Genomic DNA, 15,939 nt, shown 5'->3' with positions numbered 1-15,939 from the left:
TAAGGACATTGTCCATCACTCTTTGAAAGGTTGATGGCGCATTTTTTAATCCCATCGGCATCCGAAGGAATTCAAAGTGCCCGTGCTCTACATTGAAGGCTGTTTTAGGTATATCTTGTGGATTCATTTCGCATTGATAAAATCCGGACGCCAAATCAAGTGTAGTGAAGTATTGACACTTTCCTAGCTTGTCAAGTACGTCATTGATGTTCGGTATAGGGTACTTGTCGTCAATAGTCTTTTCGTTTAGTTTACGAAAATCGACAACTAAACGCCATTTTTGTTTGCCGGATGCATCTAATTTCTTGGGAACTACCCAGATGGGGGAGCTCCATGCAGACTCCGAGGGCCTTATTATTCCCTGATCTAACATTTTTTGAATTTGATCACGGACTTCTTGTCTGTGTATAAAGGGATACCTGTGGCTTTTAGTGTAGATCGGTACCTCATCCGTGGTTTTAATAGAATGTTTAACTTGGTTGGTGAATGTCAAGGCTTCACCATCAATATAAAATATATCTGAGTATTGTGAGCAAAGCTGTAGTAGGTTGGCTTTCTCTTCTGCGTTGAGGTGGTCTGTACGTAGACGCGACAGAACCTCTTGGGTTCGCTTAGACATGGGCTGCTGATCTATGCTAGCACTATCGACATTGAACAGTTCGGCATTCGCGGGTCTATCCAAAGATAATATAACATCGTGATCGGATGGGTTTTCAATTTCTATCACACCGCGATTGTTCTTAACTGAGGTTATACATTCATGAATTAGGCAGTTACACAATACTTGTTCCGGTATATAAGCATCACCGTCCCCTACATTGATAGGAAGTCTAAGTAACTTAGAAGATTTAGCTGGTATGATATCCTCGTAGAGGTTAACGTTGCGCGAGTTATACATTTTGATAGGGTTGGACGCGTTGCTAGTTACTATTATTAAGTCTTTAAGATCAAGTTTGGCTTCCCATTGGGTGAGCAAATCTAACCCTATTAATCCATCAAAGAACTCGTGAAAGTCATAAAGGAATAATGTAATGTCATTATCACACTTGAATTCTTGGAAACACGGTAAAGTTATAGAATGATCACTTTTAGAAGTACTGTGTATATTAGTTATTTGAAAGGGGTCATAATTCAATTGCACATGAGGGTAACTGTCGTTGTGTTTGCAGATTAACTTCTATTTTAACTTTTTTGTAAGGCTGGCTATCTGAAAATCCTCAGCTTGGCTAGACGATGGCTGGGGAAGGTTATCTGTCTGTCCATTATAAGTCACTTCCGATATACTCGGTCCTTGTCCAGTATACAGGTTTTCGTCAAAAACATTATAGTTAGTCCTGTCGTAGTCAATAGGTTCAACGTAGTTATAGTTATTATAGTCACTATAGTCTGGTTCGTAATACACGGGGTAGTAATTATAATCAGAATCATAAGCATAACACTCGTTCAGATTCACATCTCGAGATTTGAAATAATTTGTGGGAGGCGGATTGCCATGTTTGGTCCAGTCATGGCCACTAGGTGGTAAAACTCTTGGTGTAAAATGATTAACGCCGCTCATAGGGCGAGGACCGGCATTATTATTAAAATTTCGATTTGGTAATCTGAACATATTACTATTGGCATTATAATTTCGAGGTGGTGCTGCGAACATCTGTTGGGTGCGTGTAGGCATGCGAGGTGTAGTTTGATTGAGTTGGAATTGTGCATTAGGTTTAGGTTGATAATTATTAAAATTCTGACGAGGTGGAAATTGTGTCATAGGACCAAAGGTGAAAGGTTTAGGTATTTGAGGTAGTTGAGTTTGTGGCGATGGCGTTGGTGTCTGTACAGGTTTAGAGGCGGATGACCCTTGTAAGTTTTTAGGGAGTCCTTCATTACGTTGCTGTAAATACATAGTATTTAACTCCTCCTGAACAAACTCCAATGCTTTCTCCATGCTCTCTGGACGCATGCACCTTATACGAGATCCCAAAGGTTCTTTGAGTCCGCGAACAAAAGCCTGCATTGTCAATTTTTTATACAGGTCTCTCTTAGCAGTTACGGTCGTGGGGATGCTTTCGTGTAAGGTTACAAACGTCATTATAGTGCTAAACAATGTCTGACACCTATCGTAGAACTCTTGAGGAGAGCTATTACCTTGAACTTGCATAGCTAGATCGTTATACAAAGTGGTCTCATCTCTTTGGTCACTGAAATTATTAATAAGATGGTTTCTGATACCTAACCAATCGGATGGAATACCATTCGCATTTATAGTCAATGCGGCATTGCCCTTTATCTTGTTTAGTATGCCGTTAATCAAGAACAGATTGGTGAGGTGGTTATCCTCCGTCCAATAGGCTCCTACAATCTGATCGCATAATTGTATAAAGCGAGGCAGTGTATGAGGATTGCCATCAAAGTCAGGCGCCAATCGAAGGGCCTTAATTATAGTGTCAGGTTCAACATGCCCAGTGGACGGCTGTCCTAATGGTATTTGCTGCTGAGCCATTTCTACGCTATTACTATCTAAATCTAATGAATCTAAATCTCTATTACTATCAATAAAAGTGTCTCTAGCCTGCCTGGATGCAGAGCTATGAGGTAATTTACGAGGGTGAAAAATTTTGGAAGTTTACTACACTAGGAAATTAGGAAATAGGGAAAGCAACACCACGAATAAATTGTAGCGTACTTACAGTATCATGTCTCGATACCTGGTCCTTCTTGAGTGATATCGAAGATCGGATATCTCCTCCGCCCTCAGCTCGACGAGTAGAGATGAGTAGGTCAGCTCGACGAAGGTTCGAGAACCAGCTAGTCACGCGGGACTCGGGCTGAATTCCAGCGGAAATCTTGATCGCGATCGCGCACGCCTAGCTCGAGCCTACTACCAAGACTGCGCCAATTATGGTCCAGCGAGTCGGAGGTCTCAAAAAAAACCAAAATTTAAAATACTAATTTATTAAAAGAATGAAATTACAAGTTATAATTACGACTAATTACAAGTAAGTGCATGGGTCGAAGTGTGAAGCCCAAGTGGCCGAGGCGTCCGGTCTCCGGGCGGGCGTCGAGGCTTGCACGTGCTGCTGCGTCGGCACTTTACTTCACTTGCGCAATTCATTGCATCGGTGCCGTGTGCAATGATGTGACAGGTCAGCGGTCTTCCTATAGGACAATCCCGTAACACGCTGGTTGATTCATACATAAACAAAACAAAGGATGCCTCCATACGATTGCATTGCATTGAATAACGCATAAAATAATTGCGTGTAATCTAAGATAATTCTAAAATTGCAACTCTGTACTTTGAGACGATTGGTGAACCTAAAAATAACACAAATTATACATGTATACTCGTATTATGGGTAGGTATATGTCTATTGTTTGTATATCTGTTAGTATATTTTTATATTGTTGCTAAAAACACAGTGACTTGCCGCTTTTTACTTAATTATCTAGTTCCTTTATTGTTTGCCGGTTGACTGGAAGGGATCCCTTCATTCATCATATTCGTTTCTTTTATACTTGTTCCTGTGTAAATTTCTATGCAATAAAGATATTACAAACAAATAACACAAAGTCAAAACGACCAAATTTATTATTTTTGTTTATATAATATGTTTATACAATATATCACACATATACAATAAAACTTTAAGTCACGACACGAGTCTTTGTTTGTTTGTTTGTTTCTTTATGTTTTTTTTTTATTACGTGCGCAGATTGACCTGCACTAGTAGGTACCTAGGTCATAACTGAAAATCAGCGTATTGCTCTATAGCAATAAATTCGTTGAGTTGTGACCTTTTTGTATTGTTGCAACTCACACCCTAATTAATTTGTATTCCATATAAAATTGTAAATTGTGTGTAGCAAATCAAATAAATGAATTATCTATCTAACTATCTATCTATCAATCAGCTAAAAAAAAAATAACAGAATTTGATGCCGTTTTCACAGTTTTAAAGTTATATAGTATACAAATGTCACTAAAGTACTGGTGTACGTGATGTCACTCACAACTCGAGATATTAACAAAAGTAATTTGAAAAAAAAAATCGCTTTCTTTAAAACTATGTTAGCTTGACAACAATCTAAACATTAAACAAGTGTGTGTGGACGCAATTGTGTTTTCTTCCATTAGTCGCCTCCTACGAAATCCGTACGCAGATATGACGAAGTCCACAATTCGTTTTATACTTATTTACATAAACTTTCACATGACATCTTCAACAGTAACATCTGTTCACTGATAAGACATAATTAATTACGATTTTTGTGATAACGCGCAGGTGGCGTCACTATGTCTTGATTTAATATTCATTTTCATGTGTAAATTCAATTTATAAAAAAAAATATATGACGTAACACGTGTGACATTACCAAAGCATCTTCACAATTATTCATCATTTCCTTTCAACCATCTAAGAACACTCGCAAGTAAATCACCTTTAATAAAAAAAAAATAAGTTGAAATCGCTTCATCCGTTTGCGACCTATAATGACACAGACAAACAGACGGACACGTCAAACTTATAATCACCCCTCTCTCTCCGTCTGGTGTTAAAATGCATTTACTCACATTCTATATTGTCCCACGACCAAAACTCTCCCATTGCGGCAACCTGGATGTTCAACGTTCTAGATAGTTCTGTCACCCTGTGCAGTCTGGAGCAGTCTTCTGGAGTGAGACGGTCGGAGCAGATCACGTTAATAGCTACTAGTGTATGCGCGCAGATACGGAATGCTGGAAACAAACATTTTTTATTATATAACATCAAAAATTGTAATATTCGTATTGCTGCTGCTGTTTGGCTTAATAAAAGAATTGAGATTCAAATAGGTTGCTAGCCCATCGCTTAAAAGGTAAATCCCAAGTTACAATAAACCCATCCATTAGTCGCCTTTTACGACATCCATGGGAGAGAAATGGTTTGGTCCTATTTTTTTTTAGGTTGCGGCACCAACAAAAAAAAGAACCACATGGCACAAGTAGAAACTTTTCCCTTAACCAATATGGCTTCTATAAAAATTATATCAGATTTAAAATTACACATACATACATACACATAATCACGTCTATATCCCTTGCGGGGTAGACAGAGCCAGCAGTCTTGAAAATACTGATATGCCACGTTCACGTTTTAAAAGTGATTCCACTATTACATGAAACTCACTCCGCACTAAGAGTTATGCCGGGTAACAAGAAGTACTTGTGAAAAAATTTAAATAACTATTAGAGGGAAATAGTGGTCATCAAGTAATAACTATAATTGCTATGTCCATTGTTATTTTCTAGTGGAATTGTCACGTGTGCTGTCTCAATCTCAAGGGCGCACTTACAAATAGAGGCCGTGATAAAATAATAATCACATTGTTAACGGTGTTTACCGATTCATAATTAGTTTTCATGAAACAATAATACCTATCAATATATTTAATTTAAAAAAAATTATAATTTATTTTTAGAAGAGCAAAATAAATATTTTAAATAAAACAATAAAAAAAAAATAATAAACAAAAAAAAATTCCATGAAAATGAATTCTATCTGAAAGCCAAATAGCTGAACGTAGCCTATCAGTCTTTACAAGACTGTTGGCTCTGTCTACCCCGCAAGGTATATAGACGTGATTATATGTATGTATGTATATAAAATGAAATACTATAGGAATAATAAGAACTTAAGTAAATAGTCTAGGAGTCGTAAATTTTACAAAGCCCCCAACCCTACAATGTTTTGAAAAGTGAAACAAGTCTGCCTCCTAGCAAGTTAAGTCCCAGATGCATCCTCTCATCACTCTGGAGAGGAGCCCGTGGAAAGCCTTTGACCATGGATCCTGGTTTGAAAGAGTCAGGTTTTTATGCGAAGCGACTCCCGTCTAACCTTCACAACCTTTGCATGGGAACCTAACCCGTATTGGATCGATCATGGTTACATATCCAGTTGACTGAATGTGCAGGTTTCCTCACGATGTTTTCCCTGACCGTTGGAAAAGTGAAAGGTGAAGCGAGTGTTAGTGTAAAACTCAGGACATTTAAAGATAAAATAAAATTAGGTGCCGTGTGGTTCCCGGCACCAATAAAAAGAAGAATAGGACCACTTCATCTCTTTCCCATGGATGTCGTAAAAGGCGACTAAGGGATAGGCTTACAAACTTGGGATTCTTTTTTAGGCGACAGGCTAGCAACCTGTCACTATTTGAATCTCAATTCTATCATTAAGCCAAATAGCTGAACGTGGCCTTTCAGTCATTTCAAGACTGTTGGCTCTGTCTACCCCGTAAGGGATATAGACGTGATGATATGTATGTATGTATGTATAAAATTAGGTCCTACGTGAACGTGCGTTGAAAATAATTAGAACTTTCTCGAAACAAAAAAAAAAAGAAACAGTTTTCTTTCAGCGGCAAGGCGTAATAATGTTAATGTACGCAACCAGCAAACTTAATATGCGAATCGGGCGCAATCAGCCGTTGTAAAGATGCGCGTTCACTGCACTGTTATGAATTTAATGCCCGGCGCACTAGGACACAGTAATTGTGACGGCAAAAGTCAATGATTACATAAGTCCGTTATTATAAACGAAATATATAATAATGGAAAAAGTATAAACATTGTTTTATTTTCACTCCTTTTCGGGCACTTAAATACTACTACTAGATATATAAACTAATTATAATAGTATAGATAATATGTAATATTAATACATATATCGTCTACTCGATAAATAAAAAAGTTTTACTGTAAAACTGACAGGTCAAAAATAAAATTTAATTCACTTATTTATTTAAATTTCTTAAATACTATTAAAATTATTAACATGTTTCTTATTCTGTCTCTGTCAATAATTTGTAATGTTGCCATATCAGACCAAGCGTCTTATTTATCAGCAAATTTATTATGACAAATAAGTCAAAATATCCCATATTTTTATAAAATTAACGAAAATATTTTTGTGACAGAATTGCAACATAATAAAAAAAGGTTTTCAAAACATAAATATTTCGAAAAACATCTACATCACCTTAAGCATTTTCAGCTGTCTTATGTAATAAAAAAATACATACTCGTACTGCTATTTCAGTGTGAACATGCCATTACCCACCACTGTAATTGAATGCAATCGAGACAATCAAATTTGACCTCTACGACATTCGTAATAATAACCTGCAAAGCTGTAGGACGTTCTGCACAACTGATCACAATTAACAATATGCTGTATAAACGAGTCATCATCAAGAATTGATTTAATATTGATTTATGAAGGACTTTCAAATCACACCGTGACGAGATTGCTCAATTCCGTGTCATTTATTGAATTACCTAAAGTGCATACATTTTGACTGTACTTCTCTCCCGTAGGGGCAAAATTTCTATATATATATATATATATATATATATATATATATATATATATATACATTCAGTCAGAAAAGTATCGGGAATGGATTATTTATTTATGGTTCCAAATTCAAATTTTTGTTTTTTTTTGTTGTTGTTAGATTGGCACATCTGTTGTTTACATTAAATACAGTGCTATTTTTAGTTATATCATATCTAGTGTGTATTGCTAATTTCATAATGGATAAAAACATCGAACAAAGAGTTTGTCTTAAATTTTGCATTGCCAATGGAATATCGTGTTCGGAGTCACTGAAAATGTTACAGAAGGCTTACGGTGAATCGACTTTATCAAAAACTCGTGCTTATGAGTGGTACAAAGCGTTCAAAAGCGGTCGAGATGTGATGGAAGATTTGCCTCGCTCTGGTAGGCCATCAACATCTGCAACTGAAGTTAACATCGCAAAAGTGAAGGAAATAGTGACTGAAAATCCTCATTCAACTTTGAGAGAGATAGCCACCGAACTTTCTGTATCTCACGAGTCGATCCGTACCATTTTAACTAATAATTTGGGTATGAAACATGTTGCCGCTCGGCTAGTCCCAAAAGACCTGAATTTTTTTCAAAAACTCAATCGCATGAGAGTCGCTGAGGACATGCTAGAACGAGTCAATTCCGACCCAACATTCATGAAACGCATTGTTACTGGTGAAGAGACGTGGGTTTACGAGTTTGACATGCAAACTAGTCAACAAGCTTCGGAGTGGCGCCTTCCAACTGAACCGAAACCGAAAAAACCACGCCAAAGTCGTTCAAAAGTCAAAGTCATGTTGACTGTTTTCTTTGACTATCGCGGTGTTGTGCACTCGGAATTCTTGCCGGAAGGTCAAACGGTAAATAAGGAATATTATTTGAGTGTTATGCGGCGTTTAAGAGAGCAAATCCGACGAAAAAGGCCAGATTTGTGGAAAGAAAATTCTTGGATTTTGCACCATGATAATGCACCTTCGCACAAGGCCATCATTGTGAACGAATTTTTAACCAAACACTCAACAAATACCATCGAGCAACCACCATATTCACCAGATATGGCTCCAGCCGACTTTTTTCTTTTTCCTAAACTCAAATTACCACTTCGTGGCACCCGTTTTCAATCGGTAGAAGACATAAAAGAGAATTCGCGGCGAGAACTGACCTCAATTCCGGAAACAGCGTTTAAAAAATGTTTTGATGATTGGATTATTCGTTGGCGTAAGTGTATCGTTTCTAAAGGAGCATATTTTGAAGGTGATAAAATAAATTTGGATGAATAACAAACAGTTTGTGTATTATTGATCTTTTCCTGCTACTTTCTTGACAGAGTAGTATATCGGGTAAATTACACAGATCGAGTTAACCTCAGAGTAAGTTCGAGACTTGTGTTACGAGATACTAACTCAAGAACACTATTAATAGACAGTTAGCGAAGTCGCTTCCCGCGTCTGTCCCTATACATACATACATACATGTAATCACGTCTATATCCCTTGCGGGGTAGACAGAGCCAAAAGTTTTGAAAAGACTGATAGGCCACGTTCTGCTGTTTGGCTAAATGATAGAATTGAGATTCAATTAGTGACAAGTTGCTAGCCCATCGCCAAAAAGAAGAATCCCAAGAATCCCAATAAGCCTATCACGTAGTCACCTTTTACGACATCCATGGGAACGAGATGGAGTCGGTCTACTCTTTTTTTTATTGGTGCCGGGAAGCATACGGCATATATGTCCCTATGTCTGTATTTATATTTAGATCTTTAAAACTACACAACGGATTTTGATGCAGTTTTTTTTATAGATAGTGTATTTCAAGAGAAAGTTTAAATGTGTGAATGCTAATCGTGCAAAACCGCATCGGCTTAAATAAGTACTGATATAGATAAATATCTATCAGAGAAGGTTCGTTTTCCATCATACCCTGGCCGGGATTCGAACCCGTCCCACTGCGTCACAGAGGCCGTGAAATTTTATATTCACTCTTGTTCTTTGTTTTGTGGTTTACATTTTGTCTGTCTCCGTGCCAAATATCATCAAAATCGCTTGGTGCACGATTAAGAAAACTATCGTGGAGCGAAGTCTAGAGCAGAGTACATATATAAATAAATAGGATAGACACGTCTATATCTCTTGCGGGGTAGAGCCAACACTCTTGTAGAGACTGATAGGCCACGTTCGGCAATTTGACAGCATAATACACTCAATGACAAATAAAACAAAATTATGATTAAATTATTTTTGTAGGTACATAGTAACAAAGAGATTGACATAAGAATGACGTCAAATCGGTATACGACAGCGTTGTTATCTAATTATAATAAAATCAAAGGACATTTCAGTTAGTAGCATTTCAAATTCTGAACAATTAATGTTCTTCAAAATATACCTAATGATTATTTTATGATCGATTTTGTTCAATTTAAGTATGTATATTCCATGTTCCTTATCAATATATACGAGTATATAAAACTCTTCTGTTAGAGACTGACTGACAGACAGCGCAAAGCCAAAATGGCAGAGTCTGAGACCTATAATTTGCCATATAAGTTCCTTATGTGGTTAAGGGATGCACTAAGAGAGAATTTCCCAAAATAGCCGCGCGAACGGGAATTATTGGGAATTTTCGTTTGACGCGAGCAACCTCTAGTCTTACATTGTTTACTACTTTGTGTGACTGCCTTTATTGAATCTCAACATCTTGTTTGTTTGAACGCGCTAATCTCAGGAACTCCTGGTTCGAATTGAAAAATTATTTTTGTGTTGAATAAACCATTTATCGAGGAAGGCTATTTAACATCACGCTACAACTATTAGAAGCTAAGAAATAATGGAGAATGTGTAAAAAAACGGGGAAAGTTATTCCTCCTTGAGGACTTCAATGATGCTCAAAATAACTATTCCGCGCGGACGAAGTCGCGGGCACAGCTTGTTTTTTATATTTAATTTTCAGACACCGACTCTCTGAAATTACATATGTAACAATCACGTTGTTTGACAGTGAACTGTGATTACATGTTACGCGACGCCGTCACGCTGAGAATTTACCAAACGACTGAAACTTATCCGCGCTGATTATAATAATCTCGAGATAATGTGACGCAACTCAGAAACATTTTAACTTCTGGAATAAACCCAATAGGGCTTCTTTTGACATAATGAGTGAAATGTTTGAACAAGAGTCTACCACGATGTTATCTCACTTTAGAATAAAAGGTACCAAAGAACGCGTGAAAATTCTTATATATCTATAGGTAGGTACTAATAGTATAAAGCTGATGAGTATGTTTGTTTGTTTGTTTGAACGCGCTAATCTCAGGAACTACTGGTTCGAATTGAAAAATTATTTCTGCGTTGAATAGACCATTTATCGAGGAAGGCTTTAGGCTATTTAACATCACGCTGCAACTTTTACGAGTGAAGAAATAATGGAAAATGTGAAAAAAAAAACGGGGAAAATTATTCATCCTTGAGGGTTTCAATGTTGCCCAAAATAACTATTCCACGCGGACGAAGTCGCGGGCACAGCTAGTTTATTATTCTTTTTTGTTTCGATTTCATTAATAGTCAATTTTTATTATTACATATTTTTGTCCTATTCAGTAAATATTCGGTAGTCCTAATGAGACACACACTATATGATTTTAAAGCAATCAAAAACAACATGAACTTGTTTATAATTGTAGACATTGTTCGTCTACCCCGTAGTCGGTCTGTTTGGCCAGCTAAAACAAAATGTTATCGTTATCAACGACAACGGCACGCAACTACAACAATAAAACAAGAAACGAGTTTTTTTTTAAGTAAGTACGCAATAGGTAGGTATACACAATGCCGCGCTCTCAAAAAAATTCCGCTTGGTTATGTAAGCTTTTGAAAAACATTTTCTTTTTATAAATTTATAAATACCTATATACGGGAAAAATTTGACAGATTGAGTTAGCCTCGAAGTAAGTTCGAGACTTGTATTACGAGATACTTACTCAACGACACTAAATTTTATAAAAAATTATTATATAGATAAACATCCAAGACCCAGGCTAATCAGAAATAGTTCTTTTCTCATCATGCCCTGGCCGGCACAGTTTTGTAATCCTACTAATATTAAAAATGCGAAAGTTTGTGAGTACGTCAGTATGTATGTTTGTTACTCTTTCACGCAAAAACTACTGAACCGATTACGATGAAATTTGGTATGTAGGTAGTTGAAGACCCAGAATAACATATAGGCTAATTTTTATCGCGGAGTTCCCGCGGGATTGATAGGGTTTCCATGCGGACGAAGTAGCGGGCGGCCTCTACATACATACATACATATGGTCACGTCTACATATATCCCTTGCGGGGTAGGGCGGCCTCTAGTTTGTTATATTTATTTTATTAGCAATAAAGAGCTTACATACAAACAAGATTTTCTCAAAATATTTCAATTCCTACGCAAACAATATGAGACTAAAATGGTATTGCATTGACGTATCCCATCCCAGCAACAAATAACTCTAGTAACGTAACGTAATATCGATAATCACTATCGTTATAAACATTAGATCTTTTAATTATAAAGATAACAGAAACGTAGGTATACCTATCGGAGAGTCTAGACTGGATTGTGCCTGGCGATTGGAACAGTTAATTGTAGATCAATAAACCAGGTTCAAGAGGATCAATCAACCGCCATTGACAGACAAATAAGTACTGATGAACTGTATTTATCGCAAAACAAATGGGCTAGCAACCTGTCTATATTTGAATCTCAATTCTATCACTAAGCCAAACGGCTGAACGTGGCCAAGACCGTAGGCTTTGTCTACCACGCAAGGGATATACACGTGATTATATGTATGTATGTATGTTATTTATGTTACCTATGATATAAGCAGGCAGTTATTCCACATAGTTACAGCCGCATATGAGCAAAATGTGGCAAATTGCGAGCGAACACGAAACATGTCCTAAATGATACATATGTACATACATACATATGGTCACGTCTAATATCCCTTGCGGGGTAGACAGAGCCAACAGTCTTGAATAGACTGAATGGCCACGTTCAGCTAAGTTCAGTTGGCTTAATGATAGAATTGAGATTCAAATAGTGACAGGTTGCTAGCCTATCGCCTAAAAAAGAATCCCATGTTTATAAGCCTAAATGATCCGACATATTATCCCGAATACTGAAGTAGATTTATCGCCCGAATGCGTACTCGTATACGAATCCTTAAAAAGTGATATGTGTTTTTTTCAAAATTTAATTACATACAATCACGTCTTTATTCCCATACGGGGTGGACACAGCAAAAAGTCTTGTAAGATTGAAAAGTGCCAAGAGAGTTAGCAAGCGCGATGCCAAGCAAATGATGGAATATGAGCAACATACATATAGTCACGTCTATATCCCTTGCGGGGTAGACAGACCCAATTTGTCTTGAAACACTGAAAAGCCACGTTCATCTATGTATATATCGCTTAATAATGGAATTGAAATTGAAATAATGACAGTTTGCCAGCCCATTGCCTACATCAGTATCATTTTGACGTGTGTAAATTTGCTTATTTCATTGTGAATCATCTATTAACGCATTTAATCTATATAATCGAGTTATCTTCTTTAGCACTGGGTTTAGTGAATCACCGAGGCGCGTTGGGATGTGCGAATCATGTCGGATTTAAACACGATTAAAACTCGGAAAATCAACTTTAGGTATAAGTGGTCACTCAAATTTAGTGCGTTAGTCTGAACTAATTATTTTTTATTGTGTTTTGTGACAAAGAACGGTAATTTACTGATTCCCTATAGCAGATACGTAAATCAAACTTAAATAGAATAGGCAATGCCGTGTGGTTTCCGGCACCAATACAAATAAGAATAGGATTTCGTAAAAGGCGACTAAGGGATAGGCTTACAAACTTGGGATTCTTTTTTTTGGCGATGGGCTAGCAACCTGTCACTACTCGTATTTGAATCTTAATTCTATCATTAAGCCATATAGCTACACGTGGCCTATCAGTCTTTTCAAGACTGTAGGCTCTGTTACCCCGCAAGGGATATATACCTGATTAAATGTATGTATGTATAATATAAAAGTAAGAGTCACTTTTGATATTAGACATACAACTTAGGGAGAAACTCGCCTTTGTACCGTTTTTTCTACTCTTTTCTTTTTGTATGTAATAAAGAATTTAGACACATAATCGACATAATCCGATTACGACTCGTCACGGCGACGCACCCAAAACGTTTCAAGGAGAAACTGTGACACTGTTTTGTTAAATTTATCTTTTTGGACTTCGACACATTAATTTGTTGTTCATTTAGAAGAAAAAAAAATATGTCTGTTGTATGGGAGCAATCTCTTTTAATAATTACTTTATTTTTATTTCTTAAACCTGTCACTATTTAAATCTCAATGCTATCATTAAGCCAAACAGCTAAACGTGGCCTATCAGTTTTATCAAGACTATTTGTCTATCCCGCAGTGGATATAGATGTGATAATATGTATGTGTGTAAAATCTAGTTTATGCGAGTAAAGTCCATTATTTAAATCTCAATTCTTTCACCAAGCCAAACAGCTGAACGTGGCCTATCAGTTTTAACAAGACTGCTGGCTCTCTCTACTCCGCAGGGGATAAAGACGTGACAATATGTATGTATGTAAAATCTAGTTTTTCCGAGTAAATTCACTTACCCTGTGCAGAGACATTCACCAGCTCGCAGTCCATATGAGCCACTTCTTCCAGAAGCCTTCCAACATCTTCCGAAGGTTCTTCAACTGCTTCCACCGTGATTGTCTCCCCGGAGTCGTATATGAAGCCCAGTTTCTCCCTAAGATTAATTTAAAGTTGAATTAATTAATTGATGTCGTTTTTTTTTAATGTAATATATGATTTCCAGTTTCTCCTTAAGATTAATTTAAACTTGGATTAATTTATTGATAACGTGATTTTTTAATTTTATATGAAGCCCAGTTTCTCCCTAAGATTAATTTAAAGTTGAATTAATTTATTGATAACGTTTTTTTTTAAAGTATATATGAAGCCCAGTTTCTCCTTAAGATGAATTTAAACTTGAATTAATTTATTGATAACGTTTTTTTTTAAACTATATATGTATAAAGCTTAGTTTCTCCCTAAGATTAATTTAAAGTTGAATTAATTTATTGATAACGTTTTTTTTTTCAAACTATATATGATTCCCCGTTTCTCCTTAAGATTAATTTAAACGTGAATTAATTTATTGATAACGTTTTTTTTTTAAACTAGGCATATATGATTCCCAGTTTCTCCTTAAGATGAATTTAAACTTGAATTAATTTATTGATAACTTTTATTTAAACACTACTTAAGTGATGATCAAACAAAATTTAGAAACACAGTAATAGTGACAATCGAAGAATTGCCACGTTTATTAGGCATAGGCATAATAAATTTGGGATAAGTCTTTAGTCTCATTTTACGACATCTATGACAACGAGACATCTATGGATGGAATGGAGATCAAGTGTGTGAAGTTAAAAACACTAAAAATAATAATTAAATAAAACGTTTTCTCGAAGATTCTACAAATTTATTTATTATTAGTACGTGTACGGCATGTCATGCCGTGTGGTTCCCGGCACCAGGAGAAAAAATAATAGGACCACTCCATCACTTTCTAATGTATTTACCATTGTTCATATTCTTCTAAATCCAATAACTGTTTTGTTATATTTATTTATATATGCAATAAAGAGTTTACATACAAACAAACAAGCTTACTACCGCTGCGCCAAAGAGGCCGCAAAGGGAACAAAATTTGAAAATAGTTTTCTATATTAAATCTATCTAAATATACCGGACAAAGGAAATTAAGATCAAATTAAGGACGTCCTGGCAAAGGTTCAGGTCAAGAGTACCCGAAACCGAAGAGCTTGCATTAAGAGAGTTATATGAATGTGGATGAAGCGAAGGAAATATGCAGAGATCATGGCAAGTGGAAAGAGGTAGTCTCTGCCTACCCCTCCGGGAAAGAGTCGTGGTTTTATTTATGTATGTATGTATGTATACCGCACAAAGCACAGAGAAATGTCGGAATGCGAACTCTGGGCCTTGTCTCTGAAGCAGAATGGGAGGTTGCAACCGGGAACAGGCAAAAATAAGTGCTTGAAATTATCTTATATATACATACATATAATCACGTCTATATCCCTTGCGGGGTAGACAGAGCATATAGTCTTGTAAAGACTGATAGGCCACGTTCAGCTATTTGGCTTAATGATAGAATTGAGATTCAAATAGTGACAGGTTGCTAGCCCATCGCCTAAAAGAAGAATCCCAAGTTTATAAGCCTACCCCTTAGTCGCCTTTTACGACATCCATGGGAAAGAGATGGAGTGGTCCTATTCTTTTTTGTATTGGTGCCGGGAACCACACGGCACTAATTTTTCTTAAATTGTCTTAAATTGTAATATTTTTCTTAAGCTACCTGAGGTCCGTTGACTGATACTCTTAATAAGCCCTTAACCGGCCTTTACAACGGAAGTGTTTGCATGTCCGCTATATGCATTAGTCCTATAATTTATTCTGTGTTATCGACTGCATAAAGA

The 15,939-nt window shown here is 36.5% G+C and overlaps 1 protein-coding gene across 1 annotated transcript in view; it reads right to left on the bottom strand.

Annotated features, from left to right (window-relative positions):
- The window catches only part of LOC106143113 (endonuclease/exonuclease/phosphatase family domain-containing protein 1), a 30,544-nt gene that overhangs the window by 7,846 nt on the left and 6,759 nt on the right, over window positions 1–15,939 (bottom strand). The window contains exons 4-5 of the mRNA XM_013345107.2: window positions 14,044–14,180; window positions 4,565–4,729 (exon numbers count right to left, since the gene is read on the bottom strand). Coding sequence (XP_013200561.1) covers window positions 4,565–4,729; window positions 14,044–14,180 — 302 coding nt within the window. The remainder of the gene's footprint in view (window positions 1–4,564; window positions 4,730–14,043; window positions 14,181–15,939) is intronic.

This window comes from Amyelois transitella, chromosome 2, assembly GCF_032362555.1.
Source record: "Amyelois transitella isolate CPQ chromosome 2, ilAmyTran1.1, whole genome shotgun sequence".
In the NCBI taxonomy this organism is placed as follows: Eukaryota; Metazoa; Arthropoda; class Insecta; order Lepidoptera; family Pyralidae; genus Amyelois; species Amyelois transitella.
The sequence above is the reverse complement of the archived record's forward strand: the minus strand, read 5'-3'. Positions and strand labels throughout refer to the sequence as shown.